The sequence below is a fragment of the Numida meleagris genome, chromosome 6, assembly GCF_002078875.1.
Source record: "Numida meleagris isolate 19003 breed g44 Domestic line chromosome 6, NumMel1.0, whole genome shotgun sequence".
NCBI classification, from domain to species: Eukaryota; Metazoa; Chordata; class Aves; order Galliformes; family Numididae; genus Numida; species Numida meleagris.
The window spans coordinates 5994462-6021015 of record NC_034414.1 but is presented as its reverse complement, the minus strand read 5'-3'; the positions used below and the strand labels follow the sequence as shown (position 1 = coordinate 6021015).

At 42.2% G+C, this 26554-nt stretch overlaps 2 protein-coding genes across 23 annotated transcripts in view; one reads left to right on the top strand and one right to left on the bottom strand.

Moving 5' to 3' along the window:
• Positions 1-26554, top strand: part of WT1 (Wilms tumor 1) — a 244861-nt gene that overhangs the window by 138558 nt on the left and 79749 nt on the right. For all 22 annotated transcript variants that reach the window (XR_002440296.1, XR_002440276.1, XR_002440279.1 and 19 more), the window contains one exon: positions 8856-9030. The gene's annotated coding sequence lies outside the window, so the exon portion shown is untranslated. The remainder of the gene's footprint in view (positions 1-8855; positions 9031-26554) is intronic.
• RCN1 (reticulocalbin 1) lies at positions 5-9486 on the bottom strand. Its single transcript, XM_021401948.1, has 6 exons — positions 9251-9486; positions 7745-7938; positions 6202-6380; positions 5700-5760; positions 2832-3031; positions 5-1950 (listed from the first exon to the last, which is right to left on the bottom strand). The coding sequence occupies exons 1-6, from the start codon at positions 9484-9486 to the stop codon at positions 1843-1845; spliced, it is 978 nt and encodes a 325-aa protein (XP_021257623.1). The 3' UTR covers positions 5-1842.

Sequence of the window (26554 nt, the reverse complement as noted above, 5' to 3'; positions counted from 1 at the left end):
ATAATTTTGTACGTGTGCCAAGATAAAATTTTATTGCTTCTCAGATAACATTGCATTTAGGCATTACTTCGATGTGAAAATACTGGAAGAGCAAAAACAGTTTGTCTTATGACATCTGTCCTACTCTACGTTAGTAGAAGAGGTAGGAACTTGAAGAAGACCTTGCTGGCAGTGCTGTAGGTGCACACTAAAAGCTTAATAATTATGCTAGCAAAGGCAAGTAATCTCTGCCAGAGTGCGTAATAAAGAATTATCTTAAATACTTTCAGTTAAACTGCTGTTCTTATGTGACCTTAGTGTTCAGAACAGATTCTAGTGACAGTAAAAATATACACTGGACTTATTTCTAATGTTTTTAATGAAGCGGAGAAGAAGTTGGTGCCATATTTCCAGCTGCTTTTTGTAGACGAGCAGGCAGTGCTGCAGGACCTGCCAATGAGCTAGTGCTTTAGAAACTATTGGCATACAAGGCTTCACATCATCTCTCTATGCTAGTCTGCATTAGTGTTATTGCACCTTCATGGTATCAAAAAGTTATGGTTTTATTGTGCTTATTTTAAAAATAATACATTTAAAACCAACCAAACTTAGATATCTGAGTTAGATATATAAAAAATATACATGTTACTGCTCACATTATACAGTAAAAAAGAAAGCACCTGTGTGGAAAGCTTACTCCTTTCTTTGGAAGGAAAGCTGTCTCCATGTAGTTGCTTCAGTAACACATATTTATACGTACATACATACAAACTAGAACTTTAGCCACATGAATCTGTCTCTGTATGTGGTACAGAAAACAGAAGGCCCAGAGGGGTGATATGTCTCATTCCTTCTCCATCATAGAGCTGCTGCCATTCACACTGTGTGAACAAGAGTATGGCTTGGGTAAAGTGCGAAAAGCATGAGATAAATTACGCTCCATGTGGCATAATTCCTTGCAGGAAACAGCATAACTAACAGCCCACAAACAATGTACGTTATTCTGTTGTCAGAAGGAGCAGCTGTCAGTAAGAACCTGACAACTCTTGCTGGGGAATGCCAGTATGGGTGTTGGGCCACAAGTGCTGCTTCAGCACTGCAGCGGGGGTCAGAGAGAAGGGCCAATTGTACACGTTGCACTTGTAAAGCTATGACCCGTGTGTCTGCTGGATATCTCCTTCAGCCCAACTTGGAGATTAAAAAAAAAAAAAAAATACTGTGCGGACAAAATGTTGTGGATCTTGTCAAACCTCTGTATGGAAGGGTCAGACTGTAAGAACAGAGAAGTTCTGGATGCCTGCTCCCTGGAGGCATTCCAGACCAGGTTGGATGGGGCCCTGGGCAGCCTGCTCTGGTGGGTGGCAGTCAGCCCACAGCAGGGGGTTGGAGCTAGATGATCTTTAAGGTCCCTTCCACCCTAAGCCATACTATGATTCTACACTACTAGAAATGATGGCTAAACAAGTCTATTTAAAAAGTAGGTTTCTTCCTAATCCTAGCTGCATTTCACTACAGTAAAAATGGTCATTTGAAGAAAATACATTATTGAAGATCCTTGGAGTTGTGTTTTAAGTGTTTTTCCCAGGCCAGGGTCTAATCTACTAAGAAATATTACCATTTTCTCCCCCCTGTAATAGAATGGTATAACTAGATACTGTATTTAACCTTGTGAAGAAAATTAAAAAAAAAAAAAACCTATTTCTGCATAGTTGCTGAGGTAATAAACTGCCGTATTAAAAAATATATGCAAGTCAATCAGTTTTTGAGTGTGTCCCTTGTCCATCTTCCCCAAAAAGGGGACAGACATGGTGGATTCAGTAAAATGGAGAAAAGGCCTGTGGCATACTGCTTGGTATACTTATATCATAGTTCATCGTGGTTTCTTGTGAGGTCTTCCCCGTAATTAGTAGCTTGACTTCCAACAAACATATTCCAGTTGTCTAAAACCTCCTCTTTTGTTAGTTTTTGATCCTGGTGGGAAGAGAAGAACATCTCTTTAGGGACATTTTCAAAGCTAAGTAAAAGATACCAGCACAGACTTACAAGAGCCCTGGGACACGGAAAGTTCTTTAAATAAGCAGTCTTAAGATTCAGGAGTCACTGCAGTTGTCACAGTGAGTGAGCTTTTTAACCCCACTGAAGTCCCTCTGGCTTCAGTTGGGTTGAACTGCTAATTGAAATTGCCTTGTAATTAACTCACTGCCCAACAGTATATGAGTTATCTGGAGTGTGGTTTTGCACGTGCTTTGTTTTTGCTTTCCTGGCAATAAAAATCCTCTGTGTATTTGGATCAAGACAGTTGCTTACATAAGCAATTTAAGCTTTTCTGTGTATGAGTGTTTGGGCTTTTCAGGCTTCAACTTTGCTGGCACTGCACTTCAGATGATCACTATTTGGGATCCACAGAACCACCGGTCTCTCCTGTTAGAGGAAGTGGATGTGTGTCTGATGACAGAAACTGGAGCTTTTTGACACCTCCTAGGTAGTGTATTTTTCTTTTTTCCTCTTGCAGTCTAAATCAATGTACAAAACTCTTAGAAAATTTCTACTGTGATACAACTTGCAAGTTTAAGAAGATAGCTTTCATTAGGTTTGATAAGAAACTAACGGAATTTCTAGTGCTAATAAACCATATTTCATTCACTTGTGATTCTCACCCTACTAACTGAAATTTGCACTAATACAGTAAGACAGTAGCATGTCTAGCCTCTAAAACTTCAGACAAAGTGTACTAATAGGGGAAGTTATTAGGGATCACTTCTTGCTAACTGACACTGTTTAAAAAAAAAAAAAAAAAACCCCCGCAACCCTTAATGTTGCTTTTTCCAAAAATATGCTAGAAGTCTACATACCTTATTGACATCCGATTCATAGACTAGATGCCTGGCTTCAGCTAGTGCGTGATCATAGTCTTGAGGGAGAATCCAGTGCTGAATCTCCTCTTTGTCCATCTTTCCATCCTTGTTGAGGTCACGGAAATCTGAAAACTGCTCACGCTCTGTAGCCACCCAGTCAGGCTCGGGCCCACCCTCTTCATTTGCAAACATATCAGCTGGGAAGGAAATAAGTCTTACTCAAATCATACTTAATTTGAAAATTAAGTACCGAATAGAGATATCTGTGGTGTTCCTCAGGAAAACTAATCATTTTGCTCTTTGCAGAGCATTTCTTTGTACAGAATGTGAAATGTGAGACATACAGTAGCTGTGCGTATCTTCTTTGAAGCCTGTTTCTTTACTACTGGTGTCTCTTGTCTGTTCTTACAATACTTCAGTATCACATTTAACTCACTAGCAGTGCACAGTTAAGAGAAGTCAACCTGTCCAAAGGCCTTCTGTCTCTGAATTTGAGTGAAAAAAAGAATTGAAGGCTCTTGTTCATCACTGGTGAAAATGCACAGCTAATAATGGTGACTGTGTTGAAAAACAGTAGTTTGTAGATGAGAATTTGTACTATCAAACAGTGTTATTGTGCTCTTGGCATCGCTTGTAGTTTCCATGTAAATAAATAGGAAGCATTACTTTTGGTGCAGCCTTTGGCCCAAGACAATTCCTGTTCGCTCAGTGCAGCCCAGGCAAGCCAAAAGGTTGGACACCTATGGGTTGAGGGAATAAAAAGCACGGGAGGAAACTCGGGAAAATAAAAATTGCTAAATGGAACTTGAATATTTTTATCCTGCTTTTAGAGAGATCTATGTAAGAAAAATTCATCTTAGTAGAGGTGTGAGTCCTTCATAACCATGCGATGCTGCAGCACGCTTCACTAGAAGATACTCTTCTACAAAGAAAGACCTGGAGAAGTTGCCAAGCACCAGCGGTACCTCGTGTCTCTAAGAAACCATAAACAGTGCATTTGTCATAGCCTGGCACCTAGCGAGGGAGTGCCACTTGTGATGTAAGATGCAGAGATGATGTATATGAGCTGCTCTGTATGTTACTCTTGTGTACACTTAAAAGGCATCAGTAGGAAAATACCACAGTAGCAGCTGCTACCTATATAAGCAGGGCTGGGAAGAGTACCAGTGACTGTTAAGAGTGAGCACTGATGTACATCTGTTCTTTTACAGCACAGGCTTCTAAAGTACAAATAGTTGCTAAAATCCTTCAGGAAGCATAAGTGTGTTCACTTCATCCTTCTGGTCTCTGTGGCCAATCAGTTGGCCCCTGCTCATTTGGGGTGCTTATTTCGTAAGCCTTTCATTTTTCAATTAAATCTTACTCCGTAAATGGTACTACTATGACTTGTGGATTTGGTTTTCGTGCAAAAGTGCATCCCACAAGGTTGGTCTTAGGGTCATGCTCACTGACATTTATAGATGTAAATGCCCATCTCAAATGTAAGAATAGTCTCCCCTTACTCCACGGTGGAAGTGCGTACGCTAGGCTGAGGCACTCCATTGGTAGAACTGTTCAAAATATTCCTCATATACTCAGTACCTGCTCATGCACGGTGCAAATTCAGTTCTCTATGCTTAACATGACTAGAGATATTCTGCTTTGCTGCTTTTATAAAATCTAAAACAAATTTTCTAGAAGTCAAAGTAGGAGGCAGGAAGGAAGAAAGAGGGAGGAACTGTTCCACAACCTTCAGCACGTGTCCCCATCAAATACCTGATCCAGAGACAGCATTTCATGGACTTTTTTTTATTGTTCCTAATCAACGAAGAGATTTGGCTGCTTTTAATCCCAGCTTGATCAAAAACAAAATGTAATTATATCTGAAAAAGGGACATAGGAATACTTGAAACAATTTTCCTCAACTCATAAAACTTCAGACAACACATTCGCTCTCTTTTTCATGTTTTTAAAGTGCAAATTATATTGTTTATTTGAAGCATCTGACCTGACAATTTGATTTTTATCATCCTCCCCAGCGTGGGGTGATTGTCACTAGAACATTCTATGCTCCTATCTATAGAAGACTGAAAAAGCAGCATTTGCATGGTAACAAATGTTGACAATTACCTTATAATTATATGTAGGTAATGTCATGGAATGAACTGAAATTACTGTGGAAATTATGCTGCTCTGTTATTTCAGTCATAAATGAATAGCACTCACATTCTAAGGCTAAATATAATTTAAAAGGAAAAGAAACCCCCTGCCATTAATTAACATGTGTATACTGTTCCTGATTATATGACAAGTGATCTTTATAGCTTTCCTAGTACTACTTTTTCGATTAAAAACCCATCGAAGTGAGTGAAGAGGTATAGGTTAGCTTTTGGAATCAGCAAAATTATTTAAAAGGGTAAAATGGATTATGTACAGCTGATCTCTAGTCCATTTTGTTTTCACATGTCTAAGCACACGACAGTAGCTAACTGCACAGAGTGACTTAAGTTTGTATAAATTAACTGTGACTGATCTGCTGTTGATGTTTCCACTTCTGTTCTCTGTCACTTAAGGAACGCACAGTTGTTTTTCACATACTTCACAATTTTTTTGAGAATCCTAAATCTCAATCCTAAATCTCACTTCTATTTTTATACGGTTCATTCTTAATGCATCATCTTGTATTTCTTGAAGAAACAAAGGCATTGCTGCAAAAATCTTAAGGAAGTATGTGGGTTTACCTCTTAAGTAATCTTGGAGAATACTTAATAGAAAATAATACTTTAAAGCACAGAAACATTCCTCTTTGGCTTGTTGATACTGTTACAGCTTTGAGAGAAGACAGACAAATGGAGGTTTTTGTAAGAAACAAACTTTAAGACTTACCAATGTACTCATCCTGATCCACAAAGCCATCCTCATTTTTGTCTAGGTCTTCTAATGTTTCCTGGAAAATAGTTTTGCAATGAAGTAATCAAGAGAGAACTGAGAATTCTGGCTATTCTCCTCCTCGGTCATTTTGCACTCAAGCCCTGACTTGGACATTGTGCTTAAGCTTTAAGCTAAGCGCAATTGCAAGTCAGTATCGTACACTTTTGTGTTTGATAGCTTCATCTCACTACCTTTTCCTTTATTATGGTGCATATCTGTAGCAAAATTGTTTTGATTTAAGAGCAGTCTAAGTACTCTTGTTTTGTCTGCTTTGTCCTGAGAGCTCTAACTCAAGTAAATTTCAAGAATTAAGCATCCCTTTCTGTTCCCCAGTTAGCTATTAAGAGTGTGTCTGTGTACCTCTTTCCCAACCCTGCCTGGAAAGGTTGGAGAAACTTTTCAAAGTTCATCTGAAATGCAGAAGTAAAAATAGTGTCAGTGGTTTTGCCCTGCTTACTAGGACAACGATGTTCTTCATATGCTCAAATTCCTCTGGGTGAAGGAAAGCGGTGAATTCTTCACGAGTGGCAGCTAGGTCTCCATCCAGATCCGCAGTTTTGAATCGCCTTTCATCTCTGGGCAGCATTTTTTTAAAACTGTGCCGATCTGTTGCATCTTGGAATTCTTCGGGATTTTCTGTGAATTAATCAAGACACTCACAAAATTAGGTTCCTTTTGAAATGCACTACCACAATGAAGTCCCCTAATTGACCGATATACACTCTGAGCCTAGAAATACAAAGGCTTATTGCCTGCACAGCAGCTGTGTTGAACTGGAATTACTCTTTCCTAGGAAACTGTAGGGTCAAACTCTGTTTTAAAGGTGACTTAGTAGCATAGGTTAATGGCCAAGTAAGTCTCCTGTTGGAATCCAGGACTTTGCAGTATCATATATTATAATTCTAGATCTATTTTTCAATCTGCTTTGGTAAGTATTGCTTAGGAAGTATTGGGAGTAGATCTCATTTGCAGAAATTTTATTCTTTTTAGGAATCAGTATGATCTACACAACTCCTCGGTTTCAAAAAGCAAGCAAACAGAAGAAAAAGTGGTTTCAGAAGCTGGCAGACAGTGAAATTACTGAACTGCTATGCTTCTGCTACAGGGAACCTATCAATTATTTCCACTTTAAAACAATGAGGTTTTTTGTCAGGCTATTCAGCGGCATAAAATGAATGGTATTTGATCTAATTTTTAAAATAAAAAAACTGACTTCAAATATGTCAATCATGAAACTGTTGTGAGTATTTTCATATTGGGAAACAAACATTTTTAAAAAGTCAAGGCCACGAATCCCAGATGGGAATTTTAACTGTGATAATGCACGATCGCAATGTTCTCCCAATCTTGGGGACTGCAAACAATAGAAACAGAGAGCTGAGAAGGGCTCTGAGGAATAGTACTACAGAGATGTGAGGCAAATATTTCATTTAAATTGTGTAGTAAGCTCAATTTTAACAGAGAGTACACCTTCTACTTATTATTGCTTGCTATTGTTCCAGAAACTACATACATGGCATAAAGACACAGTCTTCTCATTTCCAGTACAAATGTACTCATGGTCAGTTACTACCCATTTGTTATTCCATCAGCATTATTATATATATCTTATAACCAGCCTAACTTTTTAAGCATTTACACTCTCATGAATTTAATTGAGATTTAATGAACAAACATTGGTTAATTATTGTTGTTGAATGAAAGAACCATTTTTCATGTTAAAAAATAATGTATTTCTAACTGGAGTTAGGAAACTTTAATTCTGCTTTGTTAGTACATTCAATAAAGCCCTCTACAAAACATTCTATGTAGTGGTGACCCACATGGAAAGGGCTGCAAGAAAGACGCAAGAAGTGCTTTCAACCTCTGACCACCTATAAAACTTTGTGATTTCCCAAAGCCCTGAGTGCGATACCAAAATCCACTTGGCTACGTGGCATGAAATCATGCCCCATAACCTCAACTGTCATTGACCACATGATCTGATGATGTCTTCTCACCTAGATAATAACCATAGGTGGCTTGTTTGTACTCCTCCCAGGTGATTTTATTGTCCTTGTTTGTATCATAGTCTTTCCAAACTTTAGCAACGTTTTCATAGATATAGCGTTTCTGTACCCGTTTAATCCAGTTTTTCAGTTCCTCTGTTGTGACATAGCCATCTTTGTTTTCATCTATTCTATCCACAATTTTCCTGTAAAAAGAGAGCAGCATCTGTAAGAATGGGCAGAAAAACAAACTGGATATCAGGCCAACTTCATTATTTGGTCCTGATTTTCCTCTAAAATAGAATGCCCTAAATGTAGAAAGCTGTCCTACTGGCTTTCTTGCATTTTGAAGATTATCTTAATATTTCTCTATTCATTGTTCAATATTGCTATGAATAATCAAAATGGATCCTGCACTCTCAAAGTTAGTGAACAAACTATCTCAGACAGTTTATAGATCGTATCTGCTAACTTTGGGGGACCTGTTGACTGGCTGTAGGGAGAGGCTATGATAGAATAGAAAACCAAGTACACCTCAGGAGAAAGCATGAACCGATGCCTGCCAGAGGCCACTAGGACAAAAGCCTCAGGTTTTGTGAACCCCTGCAGTTCATTCTACGGCTTTCCAGCTGACCGATGCGAGGTTGGGGTGAGTTTTGTGAATGTTCACTGTTTGCACGTGGTTCATATGCCCAGCTGAAAAATGTATGCTGCTGCACTAATAAATGAAGACCCAATATAAGTAACCCATGTCCTTGTTGGTGCCACACTTCACCTGAGGCATGAACATGTACGCTGAGATGATTTCTTTCACTGATTTTTCAAATAGTATGGATTAAATCGGTGATTTGTGCTAAGTGCTTCATGGCTTTGCTTCCTGAGGCACGGGTCAATAGCAGTGACAGCTTGCACGAGCTCAGGTCAGTTTCAGCCAATGCTCAGTGCAACTCAGGGTGGCATCAGACAGACACACCGTGATGAAGTACTGCTCCCTGTGGAAGGCCACACCTCATCTTAGTGAGAACGTGCAGATACTGTCAACTATTTTCTGCTTTTTGATTTAAAAGACCTCTATTCAACTCCTGTGAAACTTTGTTCTAATTAGCAGCGTGCCTTTTTGCAGGTGTAAATGAGGGAGAAGCAGTAAACTAAGGCAACTGTTGCATGGACGTACGAGCGAAGTTGCCACGAGCAGTAAAGTTGCGAGGAGACGGTTTCCCGCAGCCTAGTAAACAGAAGGCACGCTGATGAAAGCAATCGAAGAAATGGTTTCAGCTTGATTCACGGGAATGGCAGAGGTAAGCGGGTGAGCTCTGCAGGGCAGGGGAGGCGGGAGCGAGAAGAGATGCACGAGTGAGGTTCCCCCGCCCGCTCTTCGTCGCGCAGCAGTCCCGCTGCTGAGCAGTAGGGCCGGGAGCGCCTGCCGCGCCGCAGCCCCTGCGAGCCCTCCCCGCCGCTCTCGGAGCGGGGGCACGCAGCCGCAGCCCCAGCCCCGCTTCCGCCTCCCGGGCCTCTCACCCCAGCCGCTCCTGGCTCTCCTCCGGGCTGAGCTGGTCGAAGCTCCGCGCCTCCTCCTTGCCCAGGAAGGCCTCGTGGTCGTACTGGAAGCCCGGCGCGTCCTCGTGCTGCTGCGCGGCGCCGGGCCGCGCCCGCTCCTGCCACGCCGTCGGCTTGCCCAGCCCGCCCGGCAGCGCCAGCAGCAGCAGCAGGGCCGGCAGCAGCGCCGCCGGGCACCGCCCCGCCCCGCCGCCCATACCCCACGGCCGCCGGGCGCTCGCCGCCCCGCCGCTAACACCGCGCCGCGGCCCGCCGCCGCTCGCGGTCGCCCCGCTCATCGCGCCCGGCCCCGCTCCTCCCCCGTCGTTCCGCCGCTCGCGATTGGGCAGCGGCCGCCCGCCAGCGCGGCCCGGCCCGGCGGCGCCACGTCTGCAGGGCGGTGCGGGCGGAGCGGCGGGGCTCGGGGCGGTCCGCTGTGAGCCGTCCCCTCGCCGGCCCTGCCCGGGTCCGGGGTCGCTGCGGAGGGCCTGCCGCGATCCGCTGCGCACTGGTGCTGCTTCCCGGCCCCTTTCCCACCGGCTCTGTGCCTGACAGCTTCAGCGGGGTCACTGAAGTTTGTCCTTGCTTTTCCGCTCGGAAAGCAATCGGTGGTTGTCTCTCAACATAAACTTAGTGAGCGTGCGTCCTTCTGAAAATCGGCCCATTCCTTTCTCCTGTTTCAAGGCGAAAGGTTCACCGAGAAAACTCGGGGAAACAATCTAGAGAAATCAAAGTGAGGGGCACACAGCCCTCGTCTGTCACAGCGTTCTCAGCTTGCTCTCTTGGTAGTCAGCACGAAGCAGCAGCTCGCTTAAATGTTAAAGCTCCTCTCCTTTCTGTTTCTTAGTCTGTCCGGCCATCCCGTGTGTCAGGCTGGTGGGTCCTGCTGTCATCCCTATATGGGTTTGGAAAGGACAAAATGAGGATGTTTTGCTTTTCAAGACAAGCAATAGCATAAGCAAGCAAACAAGCATAACTATGTCCTGAGTGTAATGCTGAGTTAATACTCTAACGCTATATGGTAGAAGAAGCAAGGTTGTCAGCACTGTCCTAGAGAACATTAATCATACCAGCACCACCAGCCCTGTAAGAGAAACGAACTTGGGATCCTGAAAATTGCTCGTTATTCAGCATGGGAAAAAAAAAAATGCTTTTAACTTAAATTACAATTAAGTTTGCTCAAGATTGTACAAGCAGAGGCTTTGCATTGAAGTAACTGAAATTTTTACCTGGTACATTTCATTTTCCTAAATTATAGCCCGAATTCACGCCTTGGGAGAATTAGCTGTTGCTTATGAATGGCCTTGTTGTTAAGGGCTCCTTTTGTAAGTGATGTGGCCAAACCTTGCAGATAAGCAGTGCCACCCCAGCTTGGCTGTCTGTTGCTCCATTGAACCTGAGAGTACTGGTGAAGCCATGGTGCACGTACGACTGCTTGCAAATGGTTTGGCTGATCGCATCGACCGTGTTTGGGTTTGTAAAGCTAGTGAGATGCAACACATGCATTGTTTTATAGGTATTTGCTTAGTGCAAGGAAAACAAATAGTTGTCATGGACATCTTCAGGAATGTCATACTTGTGCAATAATTCAGATGCGGCTCCCTTTTCCGATCTTCCTTTCTGTCCTTGAGTCCTATATGCAAGGCAGTGATTTTTTACCTTCTTGATCCACATGGTGCTGGAGCATGCCACTAGTCAAGAGGGAAGCCACCTGCATGGGCAGCAGGTATGTCTTGCTGCTTGTTCATCAGTCAGCGAGGTGATGTTGTAGCTCGTTTGGTCTTAGTAGAGCAATGGGAAGTTACTTGAGGGAGGGGGCAAATGAACGTGTATGTTCTGATTGTCAGAACAATTTGGAGCTACTTCTGTGAGGGGAGCTGCAGCATTTCAGTGCAGAATGGGCTGAGTATGTTTGTGGTCATTCATCTGAAAGCCTCCAGACATTGGGTGGGTTTGCCTCGGGAATTTAGGTTCTGGCCATTGGACCATTTTAATTTTACCCTGTATTTGGATTCAAGTCTGAGCCCTGATATGGCATAATCTTATGAAAGACAGGAAATCGTGAACGTTCTGATCCTCCTCAGTCTTGTTCTGGGACCACTGGAAATAACAAAGAAAACTTGACTGATCCAGTGTGACTTTTTGTGGAAAATGAAAGACATTGTGATTATTGCCTTTGGAGGGCTGAAGCCTTAGTTTTTAATGCTGAGAACAGATTGACTGAACATAAAGTGTTATCTATTCTAAGCAGTGGTTGATCTGGTCAGCCTCACTGTTGCCAGATTTTTGTACCCCTCAGTTTAATTTTATCAGATTTTGCTGTAGTGCTATCGTGACTTCCTCAAACATGAAACTCGCAGTCCTCTCTGAAAAGTTGTTCCTTCTGTTAATTTTACAGGATTCACAACGTGGTAGAAGCTTTCTTCTGCGGTCTTTATTCACAGCGCTTGCCTCTGAATAATTTTTCCTGTGATACTGCTGTTTTCTGTTTCAATAGTGTTACTATGAACATCTCTGTTGAGAGAAACCTACCACTACTGAATGATCAGCGTTAATTACTTCTAGAGGTTAAGGCGTTATTTTTGTGATCCATACTTCTTTCAGTAACGTGGCTGAGTTTTGTACACGTTTGGTTTCTTTGGATACAAGGTCTGCAACATCGAAAATGTTTTTTAGCAATTTATTTATGCAGCAGCAGGCATGCTGGGTAGTTCATAAGCTTTTAATGAAACACTGGCGGATATTAGGGTTTTATGGGCTGGAAAACAGTGCAAATCAGAGAGCTTTGCTTACTGTTTATAATGTTTTTCCCCTGAATCTAACAATATTTATCTCCCTCTTTCCATCTTACGTTTTACTCTTCACATATTTACTTTTACTGATATATTCACTTTCAGGAGACTGTTCTGTATGAATTATACTCAGAGATACAATATGCCTGTCCTGTGGATCCATTTATCCAGAGCAAGACAAAGATGACTTGTTCTATATCCTGTCTTCAGTCTGTATTTGCCCTGATAAGGGTACGCTTACGTCTTTGGTCAGTATTTCTGGGCATCGCTAATAATGCCTTTCCTTAGGCCATGTCAGTGAGCCCAAGGGCATGCCATGTTTTCTGATGGCCTGATGGCTAATACCTGTTCTTGTGCTTTCAGTAGCAATCCTCTTCTCAGAGCACATCATCTCTCCTTATCATATTTGAGACTTGCCTACTAAAACGGTCAAAATACTTGATGGCATCAGAGCGTAGCTTTCAAAGGAAAGACCACAGTATGCTCTTAGTGACATTTAAAGTCTGCACTAAAACTAGAATGCGACTCAGGCCTAAAGACTGGTGGAAGTAAGAATAATGGAGTACCTAATAGCTCTTAGAGTGTAAATACATTTCCAGTTAAAAAGCCAATCTCTAAATCTGCTTTAAATCTTCTACCTTAACTGATTTTTTTATGGCCTGTGTAGTTCTGTTAGCCATCATGCAAAGACATGCTTATCCTGGCTGATTCCCAGAGCTGATACTTTTTTATTTCTGTCCTTGCAAAATCAGTTTATTTCCTGCTTGCATGTGGTGCCTCATGGAGCTTGGCTCCGTCTACATGGAGATCCCTATGTAAATAAGTTAAAGTTCTAAAGCACTTAATGGTTTTCTCATCATCCGATCAAGTACAATTCAGTGTCTCGTGTCGCTGTGGATGACAGTCCCCCGAGGCAACCTGAAGAAGTGAGACAGTGGATTTAACTCAGCAGTCCAGGCATTCACGGTGGCACTTTGTTATTAGGGGATGATGGCATGGTGGGGCAGGAACCTGGAACACAAGTCAGCTTAACTTTCTGTGGGTGAGTGCGGAGAAGTACCGCCATTGTCAGGGTTGGGATGGTAGGCTGCCCCGCTCCCAGTGAGAGCTGTGAGGGGCTGGATCTAGGAGTAGAGACTATTTCAGCACTGAAACATTTTATCTGTAGCTCAGCTGGGGAGAAGGGTGATCTTTGATGACAATTCTGCTAACATTAATAGGAGGTAAAGATAAACGTCCCTGAGAAACATACGTTTCCTAAGGTAAACGAAAGAAGAACTTGTTTTTCTGAGAAGCTAGAAAATGGGAATACAATATTTTTTCTCCTTAACTCTACTGCTCCCTGTAAATTCAGAGTAACTAAATTATAGTGTTCCTCTGTACACAGAACATGTGATTGGTTTGGATAGATACGAGTCAGTGATGGATGTCACCTCAGATTAAACTATAGAAATTTGTTTTGTGTTTTACAGATCTGTGTTTTACATCCCAGTTAGCCTAATATGCTTTGCATGAACTCAGATTGCAGCAGCAGAACTATTTTTTAAAAGCTTTTTCTTTCCGAAGGGCACGGAACACGCTCATCAGTGTTGCTGAAAATTTTCCATTGACACCAAGAGGCGGCAGCTCAAGCTGTTTGTATACAGCGGTGCTATATTTTACTGGAAATGCAATTACAGCAGTATTTCAGAATGAACTGATACCTAATGTATTTTGTATGATCTAGAATTAGATGACATCTACCCAAAATGATCATGCCGATACCGTGACGCTGACAACCTCGTTTGTTCTGTGTGTTATCCTGCTTCTGTAGTCCTCTACCTGTCTCATCTAATTGCACTGTAAACTCTTCAGGCAGGGATTTTCTAGTATTTCTGCTGATTAATTTCTGGTTACTAGTGCTGTTACTACTACTGCTCCTGGTTACCATTTCTACTGTTTTTATCCTTTCTGTTGATTTTCTACTGAGTTTGTGCAGTGTCCATCGCACTTAGGGAGGCACTGAGCTGTGCCTCAAGGTTCTGTTGCCAATAAGCATGGATAAGGATCATTTTAGGTCATTTGGGAGCAGTCTTAAACTTTTTCCTCTCACCAGGAATTGTTATGGTTAGCGTTTTTTTCAAGCATTTACATTTTCAAGTGTATAAAAAAATCCTTTGCTTCTGACAGCATGAATCTGTGCGCCGTATGTGCAATTTGCCCTGGTAATTACTTATGTATGGTGATAACCATAGCAACATCCCAGGTAGATAATGTCATGCAAATTACTGCAGCTCCAGGGATGGAAGATGTTAATATAAGTATGTGCTCACACCCCTGGTCTTCAGCATTTTGCAGTGACTCTCCCCTCCCTTCCCCCATCTATGTTGTTTAAAAATTCCCTTTCCTCTCTGTGATCAGGGAGGAAAAGAAAACCTCTTGCTATTTTTCTCATTGGTATTCACAGAGGAAAGGGGAAGGTGGTCCTTACATGTTTCTGTCATGAATAATTTTGCATGCTGGGTGGAAATTCCACAGTGTATGTAGGGCATAAAAGTCTAGGGACTGGGATACACTGCAGGGCTGTGTTGTGCTTCAACCCAAGTTCTTGCATTTGCAAACATGGACTGTGAGCACGTGGGGGTGGAATTGTATCCGCAGATGCTTAGATAGAGGTGTAAACCTCCTCAGATCATTTACAGAGGAGGTGGGAGAGCAGCTTTGTTTTTCAGAGCAGACACGCTGTGGCTGAATACTTACCAGGGCAGCGCATTGTCACTGCGATGAAGAAATAGCAGTGAGGAAGCTGGTCACAGTTGTCCCTTGTTCGGTTATAAGCAAGAGGAAAAAAAAAGTCTATGTACGTGCTAATCTGCATATACACTAATCTTTTTGTTACCTTAGAGGTAGCTAGGATCTCTGGTTAAAAACATTTTTTTATAAAGAAAGTAAGGGTTGCTTTTCCTTTTCTGGAGAGGAGTGAGGTTGATGCTGAATTCTTGGTTCTGTGGTTAAGTGCTGGGAACATGAGTGCTGGTCCTACAATCCATGCTGAAGTTACTGATTCCTGAATTCTTCACTGTGCCAGCAATTAGAAGAGGAAGCACTTTGATTAAAGAGAGTGGAGATTTGCGAAGGTCAGAAGGACTGTGCAGGAAGCTGGAGTCTAGTCAGACTAGCCTTGTTTGAAAGGCTAACGTTCTCAAAGCAAGTTGAGCTATCTACTGGGCCTGCACTGAATTGTCTTCATCATAAAATCATAGTGTCTCTTAAACAGAAGCATGTGGAGGAGCGGAAACGAAATTACTGAAGTCACTGAGCAACTTCATTTTGCTGCTGGAGGCAGTAGTTGTGCAGAGTGTTAACTGGAGATGCAAAACACTCCTAATGTGTATCTCCTGATATCTGCACAGAGGTGTTAGCCACTCATATGGGTCTGCCCCAATCTCCAGACTGTACAGTTCAATCTTTTTCCCTCTTATTTCCCTGTGAATTAGCAATTCAATACTTTGCCTATCGGTAGCACTGATAGCACTGTTCAACTGTACCAGCCTGCTAAGAATGATGGTGCTAGTGATGATAGTGGAAGCCGAAAGGTCTCCATGTCAAGGTAATCCAGTTAACTGTTTAACTTCGCAGCCATGCTTGGGGCTGCAGAGATTCCTGACTTGCACTGGAGTTGTTGTGGTTTTTATTTTCAATCTGCTAGGATGCCTACCTAAGGAAACAAACTGTACCAGAAAGAAATATGTAAACTCAGACTCTGTATCCATTGCCAGAAATTACTGAGCCTACTTGTACTGCTGAAGTTTTGGCTTGTCTGCCTGCTTTGCATAAAACGGACATTTCTTTGTTACTTCTATATTCAGCATGTGATTGCCTGAGGATGGGCTCCCCTTAGGCTCCACAACACATTGAAAGAAGTAGTATTTGCCTTGGAATTGTAGAGGTAGCCAAACCGAGCTTCTGGAAGAAGATTTGCCTAAGTTAACACCACAGGTGGGATTAATGTTGGGTTTAATGATTCTGGTTCCCTGCTCTAGCAATGGTTACGCCTTCCTCACTGCTCTGGGTAGGCTCTCCATTCATATTTCTTTCTAGCTCATATAACTGACGGAAGCTGCTGGCATGCAATAAAAGCACTACGTTAGCCAGCTGTACAGTTTGTATTTGACAACTGGGTGTATTTTATCAGAAGACACAGGAAATAATAACATCAAAATCACATGTCAAAAAAGCCTGTGTGTTTAATAAATAATTTTTGTTGTGCATGACTTTATTTACTGTCTCTTCCCCTCGCTTTTTCCGCCTCGCCAGTTGCTCACCTTTGCTAGTTTATGACATGATGTTTGAGGAAACATTGCATTATCATGTGCAGCAGATATCAAGGGAGAGAAATTGGCTTGTCATTAATAGTAATTGTAAAACCAACCCTACAGTAAAGCCTGCTTTTGGCCACAACCTCTCTCCTGGGAGCAGAAGTGAAGCAAAATCCTCAGCTCTCATCTGGTGAACTTATTTAACCCAGGGTTAAAATCTTCATGTGCAAAAGTCAAGTGTGAGATGAGGCTCATCACAGGACTGAGAGATGCATCCAGGCTGTAGCAGGAGAGCAGCCTGGACTACGGGTATCCAGGGGAATGGGAAAACTCAGCTTTCTTTCCTAGCTGTGTCTTAGGGTATCATCAAATGGCAAACTTGTGGTGAAGACTCGCCATTTTGTGTCTGTTGTGCCAGGGGAGAGATGTATCAAGGAGCCTTGATAACACTTCGCCTGCTGAAACATTGGTGGGTTCCTCTGTTACTCCCGTAGAGGTTTCTGAAAGGCTGGGGCAGCTCCAAGCAGCTGTTGGAAAAACAGTTGGGGTTTCCTACCTCTTAGCCTTCAGATGGAACCGTGATTTCCCTGCTTGGAAAATGTTCTTATGTCGATGAATACTAGCACTTGACAAAATGGCTTGAAGTTCTACGGCAAACAACTCTTATCAAACATTGCAGAGAGCTGTAGTGTAGGTGCTGCAGGCTCCCAGCTCTGTGCTTTGGGATGTAAGTGGCAAGAAACGTGAACGCCCAGCCCTGAGCAGGCAGCCTGGCTTTCTGGGAGAAGCAAGATGGGGCTGACTTAGAAATCAGAGGGGGAGGCTGCCTCCAGGCTTAGACTTTTCATTGGAATACAGCACACTTAAGCCACCTCGAAACAGAGAAACACCACGTGCAAAACGTGTCTGTCCAAGGTCCACTGAAATCAGCTGAAAGCATTTTAGTGACTTTAGTGGTCACTAAAAATAGTGGTTTGAATTGTTAACAGTGCAGTGTTGCACATCTTTAGGACTATAGGACTGCAGCGTGCTATAAGCAGTGTGAATTTTTTTGCTCTTTTTTGGATCTAATTTTTACTTACGTTCATTGCAAAAAACATAAACTGCATGCAACTTTAAATGCAGACATAATTTACATTATTGTGATAATGGAGAAGTTGTGCTCTTTTGACGAGACAGATGAAACAGAAATAGGCATCTTGAATTAGCTGTCCTCAGTTGAACATTCCAAATCTTTTTTTTTCCTAATTCTAACTTGTCTGTTAAGGATCCCAAATGCAATTATCCTAAAAGATGTTCTGAAAGAACAACGCATCAACTGATGGCTGTTTGGAGCTTAAAACTAAAACAGGGCACAACAATTGGGGTTTTGAGCGTGTATAAATGGAGCTCATATAAGAAAGGTTAATTGCTTAAATATATTAATTAAAGGTAGTATACAATTCCAGTTATTGTTTTGTTGTATAGCCATCAAGGCCACAGAATGCCTGTTTGCAACAGATCACAAGTATAGTGCCAAAACTTCTATAGGAAAACACACTAACTAGTGCCAGTGAGCAGGAGATTATTTAGATATACTGAGTTATGAACTGAAACTAGCTATTGTACACAGTTGTAAATGTCAGTGAACCAGACAAGTTAATTCCTTGCCTGTGAAGTAACGTTGGAATGCATATTATATGCAGTTTATGTTTAAATATAAATATGGGATTACCTTTTAGTCTGTGAAATGGAATCATATACGCAACAAACGTTACATCTAGGGCCTTCTATGAGTGAAAACTGTTGTGTCAAATATGGTTAGTTTAGTAGGGTTGATGGGCTTTATTCAAGGCTGCTAGAATTTATCTGCCAAGCATAAATAATGATTTAACAACTAATAGGGCAAGGCCCGAAATATAATAGCTTTTATGTTGAAATTAACATCAAGTGATCTGTAGACATCTGCTAAGCAAGCCAAATGTGGTCTATGTGCTGTATGCTTTGCCTCACTGCCTCAAAATAACAAGCAATGCTTATATTTGGAGGGGCACTTTTCCTTGTTAAAATGGAGAAAAAAAAAAAAGCTCTGATAGAAAATCACTTGCACTGTTAGGTTCAAGTGTGTGATGAACATTAAGTAGCCCTACAAATTTAAATAATGCTCGATGCTGAGATTTCAGCCTTACAAATGCTTTTGGTTTCTGATGTGTGCTTAGTGTGGTTCAGAGGGAAATTAAAGTCAGTTTTTATAAGGAAAAAACCCCACAAAGTATCAGCCAGGACATTCCAGCCTTTTCAAATGCAGCTTCCTGGGGTCCTGTAAGTGTGAGAGCCTGAGCATCGGTGAATTTGTTTTTCCAAAATGACCATAAGGGTGAAGGAATTGTAAGAACCACAGCACAGAGAAAGCCTGAAAAAGCTCCAAGTAGCAAAAATCCCTTCCAAGGAGACATTTGCTGTTGCCTTGTAGAGATCCACATTGTGTGTGTAAATGTTCGGCTTCTGTGGGTGCCAGATCTGAAACTGTACTTCCTTTTCTTGAGAGCACCGCTGCTGGCATGGTTTGCTTGCTTTACTGGCTGTTGCAATTCATCTGCTTTCAGGACCATCCGTTCGATCTTTGGCATCATCTCTAGGGGTCTCAGCCTTTCCTCTGTTTTGGAAGTATTAGAAGGAGGGTGAATTGCTGAGAGGGGAACGTAATCTTTGTGAGGCAAAGAGTAAAGATGTTGGTAAGCTGAAAGGACTGCATTGGCAATTCACCGTGTACTGTGCAAAATTGAATGAGAAACTCATATTCATTGTGCTTACGTATGTTGAAGTTCTTGATGTCCATATTTAGATCTATTAACACAATAAGATTAAGCCAACTTGACTTTCTTGAATGAACAAAGCAGAGCCTCTACTACAAATCCCATAAACGTGTACTGCCACCAGCATAGTGAATAACACCAGACCTGAGATCCCGTGGGGCTTGGCGGTGGTACAGAAGACGCTGTTCTGAACAAGCTGGATTCCCTTTGCTACAGGAGGCTTGGCACCAACTTCACTGAGAGCTGGCTCAGGCTCCTGTGGGGGCAATGAAGGCTCAGCTCTGTGCTGGACTTGGTGTCTCTGCCCCAGCCTTCCTCCTGAATACTGGAGCGTGGCCTCAGGCTGCTCTGGTTTGCACTGCCAACAGTCCTGGGGGTACCTCTGCCAGCTGGGTTAGCCAGAACACACAGTGCTCTAGCCAAAGTCAACTTTTCCCTGTGAGGGCAACCACAGCAAGGAAAGGTCCAGATGCTGGCTATGCTAGTTCTCAAATCACAGCTCACCCTTCCCAGCAGGGATTTCCCCAGCAGATAAGTGGCAGCAATCTCTTTCCTGTGTTGACATATGTAAAGTTAGTATCCTGAGGCAGGAATGCTGCGTAATTCTTTCTGTGAATAAGGATCCTTGCAGTCCAGCACAGCTAGAGAGCAGTATCCAAGCTGGATGGAGAGAGTGGCCCGTGAGTTCTGTTGTTTGGCTTTGCAGCCTGGACTGCTGCAGTGACTAAGCACGGCATGTTATTCTAGGTGGTATAACTGTGCTGCTTGGCGGGCATTCATCTGATAGGAGTGAGGGAGTTGCTCTGTGCCACTGAGTCTTGGCTTCCTGTGAGACATGTGACTTGTAGGTTTCAAATCACAACATGTAAGAGCTCCTGGGCTGTGCTGAGGGTGTAAACATCCCGTTCAGCTGCACTGGATGATTAGGTTACTGATTTTAGTACTACAAGATACCTGGCAAAGCAGTCATTCCTGCGCATCTTCTGGAATGGTACGTTAATGCATTCTAGGATTCCACATCAGAGTAATTTCCACACAGTCACTGCTTCGTCTTCCATGAAATACAAAATCTGTCTGCAAGTAGATGCAAAAAGCTCACTAAAGATTTCATATTACTAATGTTTATGTCATTTGTTTTAATGCTGCCTGTTAATTACTGCATTTAAGACCGTGCCCTTCCTTTGTCAGGAGTGGGCATCTATGAGGAATGATGTTCTTTGAAAAAATATTGGCACATTCAGTATTGCTGCATCTCAAAAGATTTTAGGCCTGATTCTGCCCTCAAGCAAAGTACAAATTGAGACTAAGCCCGCTGAAGAACTTGGTCTTGTGCAAAACTGGTTTTCGGGCAGAATCAGAGCATTTGATTTCAAAGGACTTCAGTCCTAGTGTAATACAGGTCAGTGAGAAAACAAGCGTGTATTGGGAGGGGGACATGTTTGCTGTAACAGTGGGAAGTTTGCCTTCTAGGAGACTTCTCTGTGTGTATGAGCCACCGCAGGCACCTTGCTTCTGCTTGCTGAGAGCCTTCCTCTGAGACCACGGGGCTAAGCAGAGCTGGCCAGTAGGTTGTAAACCAGTGTGCCAGCCATGTAAACATGCTTGAGGTGTGGGTTTAGAGTAGGAAAGTGCTGTGCTGTCAGTATTGCCAACACAGCAGGTATAAACATGACTGTGGCCTGATGATGACCAGCCAAAGGGGATGTATGCAAATCTGAGGCTCTGCCTCCAGAACTTAGCATCATTCAGGGAGGAGCCTCTTCCTTTTCCCCCTGTAGGGTGCCTCTGCTGGAGCCAGGTGTTTTACAGGGAGTACAAAACTTGCTGGATAAAGAGCAGTGCTTTCTTTTGCCTACTTTACTTCTGAATGTGAGTCCAACTGTTTGTTTCTTTGTTTGACTGTCCTGTGTGCCATTTCTTCCATCTAAGTGGTAAACCCTGCTCTCTCACGGCCCAGAAAACTGTTGTAGTCAGGAAGCCATGCATGGTCCTACACAAAAGAGCGTCACAGAGGTGATGGAAGCGTAGTATCACTCCAAGGAAAAACATTCAGGAGAGTCCTTAACTTGCTACCATGCCCCCTTATGTCCCCTGTTCCCTTTACCCCTTTGCTGTCCTGCTCTGGCTGGCTGGCAGAGAGCATGGGCCTCGTGCTGTGCATTTGTTAGAAAGCAGCTTTAATCTACTTCAGTAGTGCCTGAGATATGGCCGCAGCCCCAAAATTGTTTTAACATCTTTTGGTTCTGTATGGTGCTCTTCCAAGAGTGGAATTATTATGTTCACTAGAAAAATTACCTGTCTTTTATGCATCTCCCTCTTACTGTGATCAGGGACTGTCTTTTGATTGGAGACTGTCTTTATCTCCACAGGTCTATCCAGCAAAATGAAGGTGTGATTGTAGCGTGTTGGCTGGTCTTAATCTAACTGGCTGAGGTAATAGTAGCAGTGAGGATGCCCCAGCACTGGCTATCAACCAGCGTATCAAGTTTTCAGAGACCTTGTGCATATACCTCAAGGTATTTTGGCACTGCAACGACTGATGCTCTCAGGGGTACCTGAGATGGCTGTTAACTATTGTGTGGTGAGCCTGTTGTTAGTTAGCAACGAGCCAGTTAACTGCTACAGTGTTTATTCTGCTTCTTGGGTGGGTTTTGCAGCTTGTCCTGAGTTCCAAGGTGCAGTGGATAGGATGTACCTGTCCTAGCTAAAGGTAAACAGTGAAGTTAGTATAAATATCCATTCAGACACATCTTCAGCATGTGGTGGAATCAATGCCAAGAAGCTACAGATAGAAAGAGAGGGCAAAAAAAAGAAGACTGGCTCCTGTGTAGAGCAACCTTATGGCTGACAAATCAGTGGAAGGATAGGGGTAAGGTATTGCTCCCACTCCAGTGCTGGAAGTATGAGCCCGTGCCAAAAAAAAAAGATGACCGCTACTGTTAGTACCCTCCCAGCATGCCTGACTGAAGAAGAAAGCACTGGCTGAGACTGTGTCATACTTCAGAGCAATGTGCCACTGACTCAGAAGTGGTAGAAATAGAGCATGAAAGCTGGGCCTCAGACCCCAAACAGTTATATATGGATGTTACCTGCCACAGGCTGATCCCTGGAGCTCTCGTGTTTTACCCTGTGGCATGGCTTATGTAAGCTGTCATACTAATAAAGGTCCACGGAGCTGAACTGAACATCTAAAAGAACACAGGTGGCTCTGCAGCCCCAGCCGGTACTTCTCCTCACGGAGCTGTTTCAGCTTGGTGTTGTCCAGAGCTTGCATCTGTCATCCTTGCAGGAACTGCTGGGATGCTAAACCCAATACCACCTTCCTATGCCCATTCTCTGTCCTGGAAAAAGACTCTGCTCCCCATTCAGTCCAGCAGAACAGGATCTTTGGACATGAAAATAATCTGTCTTTTGTCAAACAAAGCTTTCTTTTTTTATGTATTCTCTTTTATTCTCTGTAAAAGAGAATACATAAAAACGTAAAAACATCTTTACGTTTCTACATGCTATCAACTCTGATAAGGTAATGTGAACAAACTGCATGTGAAGGTGACACTTGTATTACAAATAGCTAGCTTTGATGCGCAGCGTGTGCTCTAAATGAGAGGTGGTACAGATCTTTAGGAGTCACTCAGGTGTGCTCCTCTAACTTTGCTCCACAAGCCAGTGGAGCTTTGCTGATCCTGGTTTGGGAGCTGTATCTTTCAGAGTCTGTGGTTTAGTCACACATGTAAAAGCATTCTGGGTTTTTTGCAAACTTTGCAGAAGCCAACAGGAATGAGAAAAGAATTGATTTGAAAATCACATCATCCGTACCGGTCTTCTAAATGTGAGGCTTTCATTTTTCTCACACCCAAGTGTGAAATGCAAGGGTTGCCCATTTCTGAGGGCCCCTGCAAGGCTGAAGCGCCTGTGCAGCTTGCAGCGGTCCCTTAGCAAAGGTTGGTACTGCAGTAGCCCCACCTGCTGTTGGATAGGAAAGAAGCGGCTTTGTCTTTTAACGCAGTCTGATACGTGGGTTACTTTCGATTACCCTCTCTGTCTGTTACCATACTCTCCTATCGTTGCATTCTCCTCCTAAAACCGCATTCTTTGTGGTCCTTGTGTCTGTCGTGCTTTATGTTGATTCTAAGCTCTTTAGAGTAGGAAGTGTCTCTTATCTCTGCTTGTAAAGCACTAAGTAAATTTACACACAATTTCAGTGCTTGATAATAACAACCAGAATCTTTTGCTTTTACTAGCATTCGATTTCAAGAGCTCTCTGTCAATCTGAAACAAAGGCAAAGGTATAATTAGGGTTTCTGAGTTGGTTTTAAACTGATCAGAGGAGAGTGACTTTATGTAGGGTGTTTTTTTCCCTGTAGAAATGAGAACGCCATAAACACACTGCCTAAAATACAAAAGCAAATTGGTATGAGACTTTTTTATTGTTCAATACTTGTAAAAAAGATAGGCCGTTAAATGATGTATTAAGAGACTTTTTCTTAAATTGAATCACCGCTTTTACGAGTATGAGATGAGCACAATAATCAGGAATAAGGCTTATTTACACAGGAGAATTCATTTGAAATCAGCGTGCTTTTGGAGAAGAAAAAGACTTTTATGTCTTTAGTTTTAAGGCTTTTTTAAATGTCATTTCTACTATTCAGGGTCAAATTCTGCATGGTAGCTCACCATGTTTTCAGAAACAGTCCTATTTCATCCAAAGTGACTGTGGATGTTGCTGAATCAGAATCTGGCCCATCAGCTTTTCTTCCCCTAGAAAAAATAACCTGCAGTTAAAACAATCAACGCCTTCCAAAGTGCCTTCTTTTCAAACAGCACGCTAGTCTGTAGAGTGACACTTTATATTGAATTTGGGATTAGAGAGGGACACAAAACAGCAGAAATGGTGTCTGAGATGAGGTTCCAAACACTTTATTTTTGATGATTCTTTAGGCTCCTCCTTTAGAAATGTGAATTTAAGAGTGTATGAATGTATGTGCTGTTATGTTTGCTTATAGGGTATGATTTATGCAGATGGAAGTACAGTGAAAAGGTGTTATTTAGTTGAGGATAGTGTGGAACCTCAGCATAGTTGATTTAATTCCCTATGTTACTAAAGTGAATGGAATTCAAGTTGTGGTATTATTCGAGATGGGCATTGCTTCTGAGATGAGGTCAGAAAGCCATAAAAACTAGTTTCTGTTGATACGGTGAAACTCTTTGTGATATTGCATGCATTTCACAGCTGGATTTATAAAACTTAAAAAAAAAAAGTTATTAAGCCTTTGCATATTATATTGATAGGCTGATAGGACAGCTAATAGACAGTGCTGAGCGTCTACTCATTTCCTTCATATTGAGAGCTGTGTTAGTGAAGCAAGGTTTTAAAAACTAATAAAACCAAAAATGCTTAATGACAGATTCTTAACGGATAGCAGAGATGCTTATTTTATTCAGAAGTGTAATACGTTTTCCTTCTAAAGATAGTTTAGGCCTTAATTTTTAAGGGAATGCTTGGATTTCTTAGATGAGTAAATGCGTTTGCTTCTGTCTCTGCCTCATCTGCTTTGTGCCCGTGTAACCCAGCAGGGAAAGCACAGCACTTTTGATAGTCTCAGAAGGGGTGAATATGCCTTGCTTTGAAGACAAAGGAGGCACAACAGTGGTTCACATACCATGTGCTGGCACTCCGCTGAGGTTACACCTTACCCTGCAAGAACTTAAAATGTCATGACTGCCACAAATTGCAGTGATTCCAGAAACTCAGTGTATGGTGTACAAAGTAAAGGAGCATTCAGTGCAGTTGCTGCAATTCTTGTTGCCTTTTGAAATATCTCCTTAGATATATTAGATGTATTGTATTTTTCTGCAAGATACCAAGGAGCTGGAGTCTGCCTTATTTGTTTTCTTACATTAAATGCGAGAGTCATTGGGGTGGCATGTAACAAGTAAAGATGTGTCCTTGCTTTACCATACAGGCAAGGCAGTCCTTCCTTTCTAAGAATATTAGTACTCATTTATCCTGGAAGCCAGCAGCACCCAGGCTGAGACATCTGGTGATGACATCTGTGTGGCAACTAAGCGTTCTGGTGTCTTTAATAGTCATATGTGACTGCAAAGTAGCTTCGGATGTTCAGAAAATTAAAACAGGAATGAAGGCACGTTCCTCCTGAGGAATTCTGTAGGTAAATGGGTCATCCTTTCTAATACTTGTTTTTGCAAATGATGAAGGAAAAATTGGTGAACAGGAATCTGGACCTTGGAATGATGTGAACATCCTAAAGGTCACTGGAAAGTTTTGTTCCTGACATAAGGTATGGATCATAAACAAATAAGGGACTCAAGAGTGATTGGGTAATCACTTTTTTTTTAAATGCTTGTTAATAATGTGGCAAATCTTCATAAACTGCTCAAAGATAGAATCTTTGTAGTAGTTTAAAAGATGCAGGGGCTCATGTCTGTCTGCTCACTCAGGAACAGGGCAAAGAACATAGAGGTTCTCTATTCTTTACTCAGGGCTTTTCTGAGCGTGTGGGAAAGCTCTGAGTTAGCCAACATTCTGAACACACCCAAGGTACGTGGCTGAGATAATGTTTGTAAAAAATAAAGTAAAATAAGGGGATTAGTTTATTGCATTCACTACTAGCGTTGAAAAAAATACACAATGTTCTATGCATACGAACCATCCTTGAGGCACTTCAGACGGATTGATGGCAGCATTTGCTGTGTTGCAAGCTCAGTGGATCTGGAGTTATGTCTGTTTGGCTCAATTACTGCGCTCTGAGCAGTGTAATTTAAATATTGTGTGTTTCCAGGAGGTTAACGTTGCTGGTGCACTTCATGCTCTTCACTGTAAAAAGCAAGCACTTTACAGCAAGTGACAATCTTCCATTTGCTACCATGCAATCAGTGAGACTGTTCTGTTAAGACAGAAATTTCCCAGACTAAAGTCAATTAGAGTGGGATACTTAGATTTGTTAGGCTCCTTCTTTAGTCCACATGAAACAAATGCAGAATATATGCTGGTGGTAAGGGGTAGGTAACCCCTTATCCCTGTGAGGGAAGGTGTGAACACGCACAGGTTACTGTGCAGCTGCTCAGTGAAGTACGAATTTGCCTAAGCTGCCCTTGCAGTTATTTGCTCCTGTAGTTGTATTCTAAGATAAAAAGACAGTGTTAAACTTCATAAGAATTTAAAGCGAAGCACATTTTGTGATATTTGATTTTAGATGTTATTGCAGGCAAACTTTTTGGGAATCTAGCAACGTAGCAGATTTCACAGAACAGCTGCATATATTTAGATTATCTTTTTGACTTCCAATCACTTCAATTAAGTGGCTGATTATTTTTATGATCCAGGACATTTCAATAGATGCACCTGCCAGTTTTATTTCTGTTTTTATACTGTTGGAAGAT

Coding starts and splice junctions, on each gene's coding strand:
- RCN1 (XM_021401948.1), bottom strand. CDS start 9,486: ATGGGCGGCGGGGCGGGGCGGTGCCCGGCGGCGCTGCTGCCGGCCCTG. Junction 3,032..5,699: donor GGATCAGGATGAGTACATTG/GTAAGTCTTAAA, acceptor TTTCCTTCCCAG/CTGATATGTTTGCAAATGAA. Junction 1,951..2,831: donor ATGAATCGGATGTCAATAAG/GTATGTAGACTT, acceptor TCTTCCCACCAG/GATCAAAAACTAACAAAAGA.